The sequence below is a fragment of the Callorhinchus milii genome, unplaced genomic scaffold, assembly GCF_018977255.1.
Source record: "Callorhinchus milii isolate IMCB2004 unplaced genomic scaffold, IMCB_Cmil_1.0 Scaffold10, whole genome shotgun sequence".
Lineage (NCBI taxonomy): Eukaryota > Metazoa > Chordata > Chondrichthyes > Chimaeriformes > Callorhinchidae > Callorhinchus > Callorhinchus milii.
The window spans coordinates 13,959,966-13,977,603 of record NW_024704751.1 but is presented as its reverse complement, the minus strand read 5'-3'; the positions used below and the strand labels follow the sequence as shown (position 1 = coordinate 13,977,603).

General features: G+C 37.2%; 1 protein-coding gene across 3 annotated transcripts in view; it reads left to right on the top strand.

The window, feature by feature from the left end:
- Positions 1 to 497: 497 nt before the first annotated feature.
- Positions 498 to 17,638, top strand: part of qkia (QKI, KH domain containing, RNA binding a) — a gene marked incomplete at its 5' end in the record, with an annotated part of 33,858 nt that continues 16,717 nt past the window's right edge. For all 3 annotated transcript variants that reach the window (XR_006085351.1, XM_042338849.1, XM_042338850.1), the window contains 3 exon segments: positions 498 to 640; positions 6,524 to 6,640; positions 12,501 to 12,644. Coding sequence is in view for 2 of the 3 variants with exons in the window: in XM_042338849.1 (XP_042194783.1) it covers positions 498 to 640; positions 6,524 to 6,640; positions 12,501 to 12,644 (404 nt within the window).

The window sequence follows — 17,638 nt, the reverse complement described above, 5'->3', positions numbered from 1 at the left end:
ATAATCCCATTGGCTATCACATGGGTATTGCTCATTTTAGTAAATTGAGCCTTGAGGAATTGATTGATCTTGTTCTGTTATATGAGATCATGTTTTGTTTTTTTATCATTATTGGCAGCTTATCTGTCACCACATCAGAGATCACAACTTGCTGTCTTTTTTGGTGTTAACTTTCAAATTCTCATGTGGCCCCAGGCATGTAGAGTAGAAGTTTGAGCCCCTTGTAGTTTATGGAACAGCTGCACAGAGCATTTCTTTTCCATGGGATTCTAAACTGGGAGCTTGCAGCGAGGACTAGAACAGTGGAAGCATTCATTACTTCTTGTAGAGCACATGTTCACTGTAGTATCTTTGGGTTTAAGTTAAATTAAGTTAATTTTATGCGTTTAGAAAGATTTTCAAGATCTTTTTGCTTCTGATCATTTTGGTTTCACACCTTTTTAGTTTTGAACCCTTTTTGTTTTAGTATTTAAAAAAATATTTAAATTCTTTTGCAGAAATAAGCAGAGTGCGAAAGGACATGTATACTGATTCAATGAATGGCCTTGTAGAAAATATGCCAATACATCTACCGGAGCCCTCAGGAGCTATCTTACAGTTACAAGAGAAACTGTTTGTGCCTGTGAAGGAATATCCTGATGTAAGTATATCTAANTTTTTTGTGAAGTTTTACTACCATTTCATATAATCAGCCTAAGTAATGATAAATTATTGTAAAATCTGGTACAGCAACAAATAATTTCATAGTTTGTATAATTATGGAGTCCTGTAGCTCAGTGATTAGAGCACTCGCTTTGCAAATGAGAGACCTGGGTTTGATTCCCGGCAGGGTGAAACCTTAGAAAAGTTTCCTTACTTCACACGCCTGATAATAATCCCTCAAAAAAAACAATAAATTGATAATTTCAATCCACGACTGTTTGCGGGGCACTGCTGTGCGCAATTGGCTGCTGCATTTTGCCCACAAACATTCAGTCAATTCACTTTACAGTCTATTCTGTGAAGCGCTTTGAGACGTCTAGAAGACGTGAAAAGTGCTATCAAATGCAAGGAGTTGCCCAAATCATGATACTAAAATATTCCTAAATCTCCAGCAATAACAGTCGTATTTGTGGTAATTTTTATAGTCATAGTACGATATAGTACATTTGATATAGTTATGCCACTAAAGTGACCAATGAGAGAGTTGAGATTTTTAAAGGAATTCAATAGAATTGGGTAGTTGGGAGTTCATGAGTAACTACTTAAATGCAAGTTGTCGTTGGGGGTTGTTCAGTGTTGTCCGTGAAAACTGGAGTTTACATTTCTTGTGATCTTATATACAGGTCTGCTTTTCTTAAACCCCACCCCATCTGTATAGGAAATGTAATGTTGCACTTTTTTCTTCCCATTGCTGGTAGACTTCTTCCCTTTCTTTGCCATTTGCTCCTCAATTCATTGTTGTCAACGACGAGCAAATATTCGTGACACTAATGTGTCTGTAATTAAGAGCACTAATGGGATTCTTTTTCTCTGTCTCATCCGGCTCAAATTATAATTTAGCATGTTGTTGTCTGTGATTAGGATCACAGATGACAAATCATTTATAAATTGAGATTAGATTTTTTAGAGAATGTGTTCTGGAAAAACTGCCCTCTGGTTAGATTGAAGCTTTCCTGAGAGCATTAAATTCTAAGATGTAATTAGATTGAGCCATGCATTACGTGATTAAACTTCTACAGTAAGAATGCAGAATTGCGTCATTCTGAATTGTCTAGGGATTGCTGAGCACTTAAGTTACTGTCTGGCAAGAATGTCATTAATCATAAAATATCTGCACAAGTCCCAAAGTTTGTAGTTGTGATTGTTACCCAGTGATTAATATCTAGGCTAAAATTTGGCCTACGTTGGACTCGGTCCCTGTACTTGATTGGCGAAGAGGAAATATTAGTTAGGTTTCCAGTACCTGATCCCTATCTGATGACCCCCTGGTGTAAGTACATAATGCACATGTAGATATTTTGATAAGATCAGGCATGATTGTTGTGATACTGTCCTGTAAAAAAAATGCTGCCTAGGTTAATGTATGATGACCATATGACTACTGTCTTTAGGAAATATAAGAAAGAAGAAACCGTATCTCTTGACTCAGTTGTGGCTGAGTCAATGAGCTTTAGTCAACATACTCTGGTTGCATAATTCAGGCTCCATAAGTGAATAAAGGTATTGCATGCACAAACCTTATACTAAATGGTACCTTCAGATTTGGTATAATATCCTCCCTGCTAGTCTTCCCCCCGCCACCTCAGGTTTGAATTCAGTTTCTGGGTAAGCAGAGGTAATGTGCACTCTGCTTCATTTTTGCATTGGTATTGTGATTGAGGGGAGTTTTGATAGAGCAATCAAACATTTGCAGAGAATGGAGGGGCATTATGTGGTGAGTCATTCTTTAGGGGACTGCATGTATTTTCATTATGATATTCCTTTCTTTTTTTACTACCTCTTTAGTTGTACTGCATGACAACTTTTATAACTCCCTCTCTTGTGGGATATTGCACAATTTGCAGGTTTTATTTTGTTTGCTGGTGTAGATTTGTAAAATCCACATTTTGTAGCCAAGTTGTCTTCCAGAAGGTCTTGTTTGGTGCAGTGGATATTTTCCACAGGAGAGGACAAACTCCTGTTCACTCCAGTGGCTCAAATGCTTTAGTTTATTGACCACTGGACGAATGGAACCTCAAGTATCAGTGCCACCATTTAGTTTACTGTGAAGCCTCCAAACTGAAGTTAATACCCACAAGCAACACTCCAGGATATATTATTCTGTTTATAGAATAATTTAAAAATAATCCAACTGGTTATTTTGAATGGTTTCAGTATAATGAAGTGTTTGTATTTGCGGTTTTCTGGTGCTGTTATCTTACGGAATCCAAACTTGGGCTAACATTCCCTCAAAAGGTACATTTATTTTGCACTTTGTAATGCAAAATGTATGTTGCATTTATGTCCTAGATGGTCTCATTCTCACAGTCTTCATCAAAAATTATTGTTTGTTCTGTAGTTTTGAGTAGCCATTTAACATCGAGTGCAAAATCTGGAATGGATTTTCATTTGGGCTTGTCAGTTACGTGCAACTAAGGAATTTTGGCTTAGGTTCTTATTAATGTAAAAATCAGTGTTTAAAACTTGTAAATTAAGTTTACTTTTGTTTTATGATTGTCCCACTAACAGGTTTATATTTCATCTATCTGCTATCTTAGTTTTAGTCTGTGACCTATGTAGTAACATCTGCCTTAAAGAGTTTGTTAGCAAGGCATGTAGCTATGCAAAGTGCAGTCTGCAGAATGATTAGTACAGGCTAATCATTAACCCCCTTGGGTATGCTTTCAGCAAGGCTGCTGAGTATAAGTGCTGGTTTGAAGACTGTAAAGCATCTGGATTTAGCTTGTTGGAATGCTGCCTGCTGAATGGAAGAAGGGTTGGTTTAGGAAAGCCTGTGAATAGTAATTTGGATTCGGAAAAGTATTCCCAATGCTGGGAGCCGGTTAAGATATGAAGCCCTCTCATTTAAAATGTATTTAGTAGTCTGCTGGCTCAATAATCCCTCCAAAACAATAATAAATTGGTCATTTTCAATCCACGACTGTTTGTGGGACACTGCTGTGCGCAATTGGCTGCCGCGTTTCGCCCACAAATATACAGTCGATTCACTTTACAGTCTATTCTGTGCAGCGCTTTGAGACGTCGAGAAGATGTGAAAAGCGCTATATCAAATGCAAGGATTGTTATTAATTACTAAAGGGTTTTAGATCACTGATCAACTGTTTTCCTTGTTAAGGTTCGGCAAGTTTAGCAAGCACTGCTGTCATCTTTGGTTTCAGGAAAGTAAAACTGCTCAAGACCTATTTTGTGATGGTGAAGATTTATTTCAGTGATATCGTGGATCATTAAAATTCACAGTATTCTGAGTTAATGAAAACCGGCAAGGTCTTCTAGTTCTGCAATATTAAATATAGGGGTAGAATCATAGTATGAGATTCCGGGAGGAGGAAGCACTATTAGTTGAAGTGCTCACTAATTAAATTGCACATGGTTACTCCTAAGGAATTCAACATGCGGTTACACGCATGGTCAATCTTTTAGCTAAGAACTAGGCTGTTAGGACTCGGGGAAGCACTTGTTGGATACAATACTATCATGCCCCCCCCCAGCAGTTGAACTGGTTTGTGCCAAATGCCACAAAGTAGAGAAAATATGCTGTTAATTTAGTGCTTTGAATATCGGGAATTAAGTCATAATATGGTGGGAGGTAATGTGAAAACTAACACTTCCTTTGTTGTTGCCAGTTGGTCTCACAGTTAATCGTTACCACATTCAGTTACTTTTTGAAAGTATTTTCCATATGTTTATCATGACTTTACTGTGCTCATGGCGCAGCCAGCACTTCTTGCAAGAATTCCACATAAACAGCTCTCTAGCCTTCTCTTCCCCAAATAGTATTCTAATGCACAATACTACTATTATGATTTTTTCTGTGACTCGTTGAGATACTGTGTAAGATTGTACAAGTGTCAAAACTGGGGTACCTTAGAAAAACGTCCTAAATTCACTCAGTGTGGCGAGAACCATTTGTGAACAGCCAGAAGTAACTTGTATCCTCTATAGACTCGATAGACTAATTAGTATAGCACGCAGTCCTCACATCAAGAGAACAGAAGCTTAAATAAACAGTACTATTTGGTGTAGAAAGCAGCTGCTCCCCCCTTTTTTCTTCCCATTTGATTTCATTGTCGGATTCACAACAAAGAGGGTGAACTGTACGTACACCTGTTCCCAGGCTTCAGTCAATACTAAACTGAAGCCAACTGATGAACAGTTTTCCAGAGAGAACTGTAGGCAATCATCTCACCCAGAGAGGAAGCAACTAGGCATGAACATATAAAAACATAAGAAATGCTAGACGAATAAAAACCAAAGTCCATCTAGTTCACCTTCCATCTTCCTGTCGATCACTTAAACGTATGTCCCAAATTATCTATGTGCTATATCCCATAAAGATATTTCCTGAAAGAAAACTATTCATAATCAGCGTTTGCAAGAATCAACACTTCCTGCTTCAACGGTCTCCCTAGGGAGTCTGTTCCACAAGTTCACTATTCGCTCACTGAAATGATGGTTTCAGCATCATCTATATTGGAGATAAAATTAGTTGCCTTTGGCATTGTTCATAGAAATGAGGGTTAGACCTAAGTTTGTCAGCGAGTCAATGCAAAAACTTGCAACAGAAATTCTTAATGCTATATGCTGTCACTTATCTAGGTTGCGTGAGTTAGGAACAGCAATACTTTACATAAGTATTCCAAGTTAACATTTTTGCCTTATCAAAATTTATCAATGCGATTCCAAAATTTAGTAGGCACCGTGCATTTAGGACATACTTCTATTATGGACAAAGAGCTTAGTGACTCCTAGAATTTGTGAAGGAATTGAAGTATCTGGCAAGAGGAGGTGTCATGAATAGTGAATAGTCAAATGTACGGATAATTGTCTGAAATACTGGAATGAAAAGCCTCCTGATAATTGTAAGCTGCTCTGACCATATTTCTACAGCTTTATAATTTTGTATTCACTGACTGCATCTGACTAAGCATAAGTAAAATCTTTGTTTTCCCTCATCTGAGCAGTGTCAAGATTTGTGCATTAAAATGCATCTGATAATGATGCAATTCTTGTATTTTGATGCCCAATGACTGTTGGCATCTTTCAAATTAGTCTCTGGTGTAACCTGCAGTGCTTTTGTTAGGGTGAGCAGCTGCAGGATTTATTTGGAGGAGAATATTTGTGGAAGGTGTTTTTATTACATAAATTCAAAGTGGGTCATTGCCTTTATAAATAGCAGGCAAATGCGTTCATTAGTTTAGAGCATTCACATGCCATGCTGTGAAGTTTCCCTGTAAGTTTAGTTTACTCTTATTGTGACCTAGAATGGGTTTATGTGTGAGCTGGGTTTACTTGCAGCTGTTGTAACACTATGCTGTATTAACCTAGTTTTTTTAAAGCAATATTTTTTACCCTTGTATCAACACAGCACTTGTTTGCTGCTGACCAGCCCAAGTGGGGAGTGATATAGGTGTTTCAATCTATTCCAGTTGTTGGACTTTGTCAATATGAAGGTCTACAAATGCCTTTAGGGGATCTAGATGGAATGAGGAAAAGCTATTGGAAACTCATGTAGATAGTGGAATGCAATGCATCTTTGATCAGCTCGCCATTGCTTTTCTTTGTTTTTCCCTTCCTCATTTTCACTCTTTATAACAAAAATTCAGCTTCAAGCATTTCTTGTTTCTGTTTTCATAATTGGTGTTCCCATTCAGTTTAGTTGTACCAGCAAGAACTAGTCAAAAGTAAACAAAACTAAAAGTATAGTCGCAAGTAATAAATTACATGTCTGAGAATCCTGTTATCCTGTTGGTTTAAATCAGTGTTGTAAATGTGGAAAACTTTCATTTACAATGGATTCAAAATATTTTTCTTCTTTTCCTAGTTTAACTTCGTTGGCAGAATCCTTGGCCCCAGAGGGCTCACAGCAAAACAACTGGAAGCAGAAACTGGCTGCAAAATAATGGTCAGAGGGAAAAGTTCAATGCGGGATAAAAAGAAGGTAAGACAACTCTTATAGGCTTGGTGGGTGAATAACCATTATAATATTTTTCTTTACCCCCATTGAAAGTAGAATAAAATCCATTGCATGACAAGTTCATGATTACACCATTTTCTTATCTAGCTTGTGGTATTTCCTAATCACATTATGCTTCCAAAAATGCCTGAATCCTTTTGGTGGATTTGATCCTGTATATACTGGTTTGCCTGCACTTTTACAGGAGAAACCCTTTGAGGTGTTTGGATGTGAAATGCAAATCGCGCTTTGGTTTTGTGAACCTGCAAGTGGGATGTGGAGGCTGTTGAGATTGTTCACAAATTTGGTGTAATTTTCGGCAAGCTTCAATAGCTCAGTGGCACATTAGCAAAAAAAGGTCTGGTATTTTAGTACAAAAACAGAGGGAGCTGGGAAAACTCAGAAGGTCAGGCAGCGTCTATGGAGAAAGGAAAGTGAGTCAACGAGATCCTTCGTCAGAACGCGGACCCGAAACGTTGACTCACTTTCCTTTCTCCATAGATGCTGCCTGGCCTGCTGAGTTTTCCCAGTTCTCTCTGTTTTTATTCCAGATTCCAGCATCTGCAGTATTTTGTGTTTTGTTCTGGTATTTTAGTGGTTGAATGGGCATGAAGTGGTTTCAGTTTGCGTATTTGGCTGTGGATAAGTTGATTATCTGCATTGATTAAGAGACTTGAAAGTTGCCATACCCCCTATCATGTTCCTTTTGCTGTGGACTGAAGTTTTGTTGGCTTGTGATTTTAGATTTGTAGATTTAAATGTAATGTTTAATTGGCTTCTCATTGAAATTATAATTGTGTGAGACTGGGGCATTGGTTTTCACCCTGCTGAATCCTAGGATGAAGTAGCATTAACGAAACGCTGAAATTTTATTCCTAGTCGCTTAGTGGAACAGCTGATGTGTAGGATGTTCAAATACAGAACTCCTTATTTTCATACAAGTCAGTTATGCCTGAACAAGTTAGTTGTGTGCCAGAAATAACTGAACACAGATAGGAATGTTTTATTCATTTTCCATTTTATGAACAAATATATAACCTGAACGGGTGACATTGTGTGGCAACATATCACATTGGAATTAATCTACTTTGTTAAAACCAGAAAGCTGCTTTTGTTTTTAGAATTTGTTCTAAATATTATTCTGTTACCAGAACCAGTGGCTCTTGTGGTTTGTGGTTAAAGAACATCTGTTAGTTCTGTAATCTATTTTTTAAAAAAAATTCTACAGGATATTGTATTAACAGGGGACTGTTCTTGCATGTATAATGTTAATGTAGTTGGTGTGAAGGCTTTATTTTGTGCAATTACGTTTAAAGCACTAGAAGTTGAGTAATTTTCACAAATTGAGGACTCTTTATATGCCCATTGACTGACAGAGGGGTTAGCCTATCTAGATAGGCCAGTGATATTCTGTATGATTAACTGACATTAAGTTCCAGCAGCCAGATTGTATCAAGGATCATATATTTCAAATTAACTGAGCTGATTTCTTCCACTGTAGTGGAAACTCTGCACAAACTGGGTGGCTGCCGCACTGCTCAGAAAGAACCCCAGGATATTACAAGTTTCTTCAAGAAGTGCATAATAGGTGGCCCTGTTTTTCTCTCTGCTCTTAGCATATTTCATCTAGACTTTTTAATGTTTAATTGGGGATTGCATGAAGTGAGTGGAAGGGCAAACATAAATGCAGATCTGGTCACTTTGTGCTTTCATTGTGTCACAATTTGGTCACTTAGGGAATTTGAATGATTCATGGGGAACACATTAATATATAGTGAAAGCTGTTAGCTTCGTTAGGGAACTGAAAGCACTACGGTTAGATTCTATCCCGCTAAGAAAATTGATATCTGTAGAGTTGTATATCTTAAATATGTTGCTAAATGCATTTGGTGAGTTGTTTCATTTGTATTGAAGTAGAAGTTTTGTTATTTGTTATTTAATGGTCCCAAAAATGTTCTTGAATATTGTTGATGGAATTTAAATGAAAGTATTCCAGAACAGGTGGAGATAAATGTCAGGCCAGGAATAATGATGGATTATAATAGGAATGTAGTATTTGATGGAAGAAGCTTACTTGATTCCATAATGGATTTTTTGCCAACAGTTTGTACATTTTGATTGCCAAATAGATTTTTTTTGTAAGATTATATCCTTTTTTAAATGAATTGACTCAACGTGAAATTCGTCATACATGTGAAAGAAAGTCCACACATGAATAGTTAATAGTTTTTCTGTGTGGAGGATTTAAACTGACGACTTGAGAATCCAATAACTGACTTCACTTTGCATTTAGGTTTTGTTCTGGAAAGACATTCTGAACCAGACATTTAATTTTAAGACTTGAGTTTTGTCAATGTCGATTTCATGGTCCAAGTTTAGAGTTTAGATTTTCTAAAATTTAGGAATTTAGGGTAATGTTTGCCTGAAAGTACATGCTTCTCCCATGGGTGTGGCATCATGCATGTGTTTAGCTAAATTCTATCAAGGAAAGTATAGCTTATACTCTTAAGGCTCAAAAGGCACATTGTGGTTTACAGGAAGAATGAAAATTATGTTAATGTGGGGGTTGAAATCTGGTATTGCATTTTTTTGTCAGTCCAATTGTACGAAAAACACCCAAGCTAAGTAACTATAGAGGGAGTGGGGTTGTTTTTTTCTTCTAAAGACTGAGACTGTTTGCAGTATATTGCTAAGGATAAACTAAAATCAATTTGAAAATTGGTTATGTGCACAAGGAACGACGAGTCGGGACTCGCTGAATAAGCTTTGGTTTGCTGACTTTGCCGTTTATATAACTTATATAACAGTTTTCCAGAAAATTGTGCAAGAGTCAAAACTGGTTTTGTCAGAAAATTAGATCACTATTACATTCCTGGCCAATAATCTGAATTACATGTAATAATAATAATGCATGTAGTAGTTACTTGTTGATGCAATTGTCAGGCTCCTATAGTTTTTTTTAGATTCTACATGAAATAGCTAGGATTTTAAATGGAGGAACTCTAAAATAATTGGGAAATTGCTAGCCTATTACATACACAAGTTTCTTATGGAACTGATATACTCCCAATTCATCCGGATCTGACTTGTTTTTGACTGATCAGCATTCCAAATAACTGATGGGGTAAATTTAATGGGAGTAAATGCTAGATTGTTAAAAATTTGGTGTTTAGCGTAAACATTCATCCAGGTTCTTTTGCCAAAACAAATCTATTTAGGTTTTCAGATTGCTTATGACCAAAGTGAGGAAAGAGAAGTGTAAATCAGCTGCACAAGATCCTAGTCAGTTTGAGCTCACCAATGTAATTTCCACCAGAATACTACATTAGCCTCAGGGCAGCATGATGGGTATCTTTATTTTCAGGTCCAGTGTTTTCTGCCTTTTAATTTCAAGTCACCAGCTTGACCATCATATAAAGTTACCACATCAATCTCGTACTCGTCACAGAGTCATTGGTTAACCTCTCTATCAGCCCTTTATTTCTGCAAGTACCTATGAGTTGGCCAAATTTTAGAGGGGAAAGGGAGAGAAATTAAGCTCAGAAAGCATCCATGTCTTTCTATGATTCAGGACATTACTACATACTGTTGGATCATTGAGCTTGTTCAGCCTGACCGGCCATTTCAGATACCCCAAATTGGTCATTCAGTCTGAATACATACACTTTCTTTGTTCATTTCAACTCCATGAACTCAATCTGCTGAACAGTCATCCTGGGAATGTATAATCTATAATTGAGTGGATGAATAACTTGAACAATGGCTATGTTATCTGCAGCAAGAGTACACATTTCTACATTAATTGTTTTACTCATGGTAGTAGGAAAAAGCTCTTTGCAATACTAAAGTGGGAACTTGATGCAACTCAAAAAAAAACACTTTTCTTAAGGATGCAAATAGTGCTCCATTCTTAGACCAGAATTAGCCATGTGGGGGCAAATGAATTGTTCCCCAAGAGTTGTTTTTCCATTCCGGTGGTGGAGGGTGATTCCTTGTGAGTTAACCGACCAAACTGACTACTTATATTTAACTGAAAGACACTAGTTGAGATTTCCTACTTAATGGGGCTGCTCTGCTTTTTGACAGTGTACAAGAAAATGTTTAAAGCTACACAGAAACCATTGATCTGGCTGATCAAGAAAGGTGGAACCTTAAGAGTGGAGGTGGTGTAGTACAGACAGGACATTCTTGTAATTTGGCTTGTACTGAAAACTTTCTACTGTGCAACTATTTATTGAAGACAAGAGACTTCATTTAGCCACTGCATGTGGAGTTGAAAAGAGGAACTGTTAGAATTTTGTGACTTAGTATTTATTTAATCACATTGAATGCTTCAGCAGCCATAATTTGTGGTGCTTTTAGCAAATTTGCAATGGTTTTCTCTTATTTGTTCTCCCTCTCTAAGTTCCACATTCTAAGACGTTGACCTCTTCTCCTTTCCCTCCACTGCACTGTGAATATTTGTAACTAAACTTGCACAATTTTGTTATCTGTTAGAAACTTGTCTGTTTTGAATTCTGTTGGGTAAATAATTGAACAAGCTGGTAATTGTTTTGACTTAGAACCAGAAAGCTATAAATGGTTTTCACAAGATTGATCAACATTTAAAGCCAAATCATTAGTATGGTTACATTTTCTCAACTTTGATTTCCATTTGTACTTTTTCTCTGACAGCATTCACTTGGGAAAATGTTTTTCTGTGACTTCAGGACAAGAAGCTTTTGCAATACGTCACTCTGCCTGAGTTCTATCCGTGTCATTTCATTACTTTCCATTTTAAACAGTTTATGTTTAAGGTGGTGTGACAAAATTGATTCCTTATGATGGTACATCATATTAAAAAAAAGTCCTGATATTTGATTTTCTATAGTTTCAATTTCTAACCAGTTCTGTTCTGAAATGGTATACTTGTTAACTGTCTGGCTTCACTAGGTTTGTAGTAGCAAAATTGTTGGATCTTGCGAATTTTTATTCAGTTTGTTTGCCTCCTACTGAAGTCCAAACCCAGTAGGAGGTTGCCTTTGAGGCAGTTGTGTGTTATACCCATTAGTGATGTGAAGAATCAACTGGAAACTATCTTGAATGTCAGCCATGCTCTGAGTATTGGGATTTGTAGTACACTGACGGCTCTTAAAGTTTAAAGCTGCAGCTAGAATAACACTGGTCATGGAAGGTTAATAGCAAAGAAGTCCATTCAGCCGATCTGTGCTGGTGCTATCATTCCTCCCAGACAGAGATCTACTTTCAAATCACATTCCTCTGCTCTTTTTTCGCATCCTGTCTAGTATTTTCCTGAAATAATTAGCATGCATACCCATACCAGCATGAAGATTAAATTGAAAAAATTGAAATACTTTTAACAAATGTACGGTCACTGATTAGCTTATCCTTACACAGCAGTGTCAGTTGCAAACTGGACCACAAGATATTTGGAGCACGTTCACCTTGCTGTATTTAACTGAATGTCAAGGACATAGAGTTAACGAACAAGAATAGCCCTGTGCGTGTATCTGCCAACTACATGAGTGGTTCTCTGCTAGGGTTAGCTGGCATATTTGAATTGCATCTCTTGGCTTAACGAATGTTACAAGCTGAATAGTTGGAGGGTGATCGCAAAGCGTTTATTTAAATGTTGTATAAATTTGCACTGTTGTGAATGTTGATTCACCAATTCAATAGAAAGATCCATGATTCTTCGGTTTTATTTATGAAAAGTAATTTTTTGTTTGCATTGATTACTGTTCTTTCTGAAGTGTCACAATCCACTTAAAATCAGCTTCTAAGATTGACTATTACCTTAGTTTTTGTTCAATAATTTCTTTTAAAAAAACTGTTTTGATTGTAGGAGGAACAGAATCGAGGCAAGCCAAACTGGGAGCACCTAAATGAAGAGCTCCATGTATTAATAACTGTTGAAGACACACAAAACCGAGCAGAAGCGAAGTTGCGGAGAGCTGTCGAAGAGGTTAAAAAACTACTTGTGCCTGCTGTAAGTAAATCAGTGCTGTTTTGGTGGCGATGCTCTAGCTGAAGTATTTAGCTGATTTGCTGATTGCCACTGCTGATCACTATCAACCGAATTGTCTGCTTGCTTTATATGTAATATATAATCATGCAGATTGTTCTTTGGTAGCAAATAGTATGTGTTTGAGTAAAATTTACCTATGGGTGGTGCTTGAAAATATTGCCGTAAGTGCTGATGTGATGCGGTTTTATTTTAACCTTGGAACAACTGGTTTCAAATGTAAGCATTTCACATACACATACAGTATTGAGTGGAAGACTTCTGTGACCTTGCATTATTGCTTTCAAAATGACAAAACTTGCAGAAGACTTAGTTTATTAGTGTTGCTGCAGGCAACAGCTTGCATTTGTATAGTATCCTTCACCCTGGTAGTGTCCCGGAGCACTGCAGACAACCTTAGTGGTTTTGAATTGCTTCTACAGAAGCAACTTGCCTTTTTTCTAGGTCTGTAATATCGATTAGATCTATCTTTCTCTCATCCACATTTCTTCCTGATTATTCCCTGTTTTAATAAGATTGAGCTTCCCTAACTTATATTGTCTGTTGCATCAATCCTCTACTCTTGAACACTTTCCAGTGTGATTTTTTTTCTCTGCATTAAAACACATATTGAGTAATGCAAGCACATGATGTGAAATACCTCTCAGTGTCTGGTATTGGTCTCTGAGGGATAAAGGCATCCTACAGAGGTTTTCCTAGTTGTGCCCAGAGAAAGAAGGAATTAAAGCAGTGCAGCTTCAGAGAGATTAGTGTGAATCTTTAACTTTGCATGACATTGTGCGTTATTTGGATTGCACTCATCGATGCATATTCCTATTGTGTAGTTAGTACACTAAATACTGAATGTCACCAGCCTTCTGTGAAACATGATCAGAATGAGATTCACTGTACCTAATGAACTGTGAGTACATGGTAACTTGATCATGTAATTAGTTCTCAAATAGGAGAATTATTCTTGCAAAAATGGTTGCAAAAAAAGGGAAAAAACTCGCGAGCATCCAATATCTGCGGTAGAATTAGTGTTTAAGAACCACTAACCCATAAGGGAATTGAATCTAGCCTTGGTCTAGCATTAAATGAAATGTTGTTGTAGATTGTCTAAATCATCCTGCATATCCCTAATCATGAAAACTAGGCCAAACTAGTTCAGTTTTCTTCAGGATCAAGTGTGCCAGTAAGTACACCATTGTGATATTGGGCATATTGCTGAGTTTTTTTCACCATGTGCTGCTGTGTTGTTTTTTAATGAATTTGGCATTTTTGCATTAACAGTGAATTAAGTGGCGCGTCATTCATCTGTGTGAAGTTGTCCATTAAATCTTTTACTGCAATTTAACATTATGAGATTCATTTTGAAGCTATATAATCAGTTTGTTCATATACAACTATTCATGGTAGTACAAGTCTGTCCTACGACTGCTTCATTGAAAAACATTTCAGGTGGTTAGATTTTTTATTTCAATGGTTTGTGTACTTTTGACTGATCTTTCCAAAACTGTACTTTCAAGGTTGCAGAGTATTAATGTAATTTTGAAGTCAATTTTATTGAAGCTCGTTTCAGTGGTAACGCCAATGGCTTGACTGCCGTTGTATTATGACATTCCATAGCATTCGCAGCCTACATTAAGACTGAATAACTTGCCAACATCTTGTTCTGCACTGACTAAAATAGTGTTTTTTGTGTGGAAGTTTTTTTTCAGATTTGATTCTGCATAAGTACCAAAGATTCTACTGGCTGCTATAATTTTATTAACTTATTTATTAATTGGATGATTTCATCACTAATATTGGTGTATGCTTGTATCATCCCCATCCTTGCCCAACTCCACTGGCTTCCCATCACACAGAGGATACAGTTCAAGATCTTGGTCCTCATCTTCAAAGCCCTCCACAGTCTTGCTCCTCCCTACCTCTCCGACCTCCTAATCCCCTACCACCCCGTTCGCTCCCTCCACTCAGTGGGTCCGGCCTGCTTCACGTCCCCCACCTTGCTCGCCCCACTATTGGCGGGGCAGCCTTCCGCCACTCTGCACCCACCCTCTGGAACTCCATCCTGCAGTACCTCCGTCTCGTCCCCTCGCTTGCCACCTTCAAGACCCACCTCAAGACCCTCTTCGTTCGTGCTTTCGATCTCCCAGCTCCCCCCGCGCCCTCCCCCCGCCCCCACCCCAACCCTCAGCTCGGGTCCGTAACTCTGTCTGTGCAGAGTCTTGGGACGTCCTCCCGATGTGAAAGGCGCGATACAAATGTAATTTTGTTGTTGTTGTAGAATTTCCATGGTAGGCAACCTGGCTTTTAACTGATTCAGGTCTCTTTATTCCATATTTATTTGAAACTCAGTCCAACTTAATTTGCCCATCATGCTTGTTCCCTCTGTAAACTCATGCATGATCATCTCAACAATTTTTATACAAATTTTTCATTGCACACCAAATTCAAGGGTTTTATATTACTTTCAATTCCATTGGTAACTGGCTTATAGTTACTAGCCATATAACTTCAGTCCCACTATATGGACTAATGTTGTTGACCATGGGGCCAGTGTGTAGTTAGAGCAGGAAAGTGTTGATCTTCAAGCCTGCCATTCTTATGCTTAAATATAATTACTATTGGGTAGCTCTGTTATATAAACACATTGAGTGCTGAATGCCTAGGGAGGGGAGATTGTGCACAAAGGCTAGTCAGCAAAAATATGAACATTTTAATCAATAACTGCCGTCTGCTGTGGCTGCCATCTGTGTAATTTGCACTGTTCTGCTGCATTAAGATTTTTAAAAATTGGATCCCTCTGATGTGTACAATGAACCGTAAGGTTAATGTGGGTGGGGGGAACAGAAATAACTATACAAGCCATTATATTTATTGAAAATAAATGATACTGTCTGATTACATTGGGATAAATGGAGATCCAATCTGACCAGAAATGGTGATCAGATGTAAAGTGACACAGTACTTTACATGCTTGTAAGTGCATTAATAGAACTAATGTACAGTTAGTTGCTTTATTTGTGAAGCTTACTAAGTATGCTGCTTTTAAATGACTGTTTCCCACAGCTTTCATTTTAGTTTAAGTTGAAAAATTATAATTGAACCTTTGAAAGTTACTCTGTCTCTGTACAATCCAGTCTTATTTTTGTTTTCAGTATGTGAAATTAAGGTCAGCTGAAAGACTTTTTCTCAAGATCCGATTTAAAATTCAGTACTAATGCTAATCTTACATCACTTCCAAAACTGATTATAATGTTGGAATGTTCTTACGTTTCTTGTTGAGCCTAGATTACCTTTCTCATTTGCACGATCGTTCCAGGTTTGAATAAGCATCTAATTGGTATTGTGCATTTAATAAGGTGGTTGCTGGAACTACTCTTTGTATGAATAGTGCAATAAATTGGTTGTAATAGTTGAACCTAGACATTTTACAGTATTTTGCAGGAATAGGTAGGAATAGTACAATTTGCAGTTTGTATATGATGTGTGAGGGGAATTTTCTTCTCTCCGCAAACTTTCCGTTGTAGATTGAGCAATTCTTCTGGTGAATTTTTTTTAAAAAAATTCTTATTTACAGAAAAGCTAAAGCACTGAAGTTGTATACAGCATACCCTTCTACTAGCTTTTAGTCTTCATATTTATAATTTATGTAAACATATACTCTTCCAAGCTTGATAAAGTGATTGGGTACTGCATTAATAGGCAACTGAAGAATTTTCTAAAGCATGGCGGATGTAGTTTTTTTAAAAAAGAAAATCAATGCAAGTAAAGCTTTAATTTGCTTCAAAGCCTGATTTGCATAATAGTAATTCGGCAAATGTTGAATCAGTAGAATGGATTATTTGCTGTGGCCTGTGTGTAATTTTAGAATTCCGTTTGAGAATAGTGGGAACAATTTTCCCACTGTTGGGAATACATTTGGCAGCAAACTGAAATATAGATTTGTCGTGGATGTGTGTTCTGGCTCCTTCGAGAAAAGCAAGTAATCTTAAAGCAGAGCATAAAACGGCACAAATTTGATTAGTCTTAAGTTCACCATATGTTTGCAGGCAGGAGTATTGCAGTAATGTCAGGTTTTCCTGGATCAATACGGGAGAAATTATTTGCTTATAGTAGATAAATTTGTTTCATGCATTTTGCTGATTCTTGCCAGGATAGTTCCAGTTTTTCAGATGCATTGTTGGTACAGAGTAGAGAAAGAATTACTCAATCTGGCTTTTACGCTTCATCTAGAAGTGCTTTGATAATGTTGGCTTCCACGTTCCTCACTTTGTTAAATCAAGTGTGCATGAAAAAGCTAAAACAATGCATCATTTTTGACACCAGAGATGTTCACAGAAGCTACACAGAAGCTACCATTTACTGTAGATTTAGTGTTTTTGAAGCGGAGTTAAGTGAAATTGACTCCAATCCCTAAGAGATTCCTGTCAAGTCCATACACTAGCCATTCAAAGAAACACAGAATGCTTTAATGCATTCTCCAAATGTTCCTGTCAGTTTGGGAAAGTTCCATTTGCAACTCTTGACTTAGTGAGAAGTAAAAGTTGCAAAGAGGTTACTCTGGTCAGGATGTCTCCCTTTATCTCATCTGTTTTCTGTATGTTTTAACCATAACTTCTAAGCTGTATTCTCTATGAATATTGCTTAAATCCATCATTTTTTACTAAAACTGCAGTGAGTGGACTTTTTGTCAATTGTGCCTTGTTGGACTAAAGACTGACGAGTTATTGTAGAATGGAGAAACTTTCTGTTCTGAAAACATTTGCTAAACAGCCTAATTTGTTTTCTAGAATGGGATGCAAAGTCCTTTTTATTTTAAAAAAAGTAAAAACTATTATTTGCATTGGCTAATGCGTAGATTTTTTATAACCATTTTCCCTTTGTCCGAACGTATTTCTTTTTCATGTGAACCAGTGCTTTAACCATGCAGAAGTTCAGGAGAACAAATTGATTTTCTTTGCTGATTTTAC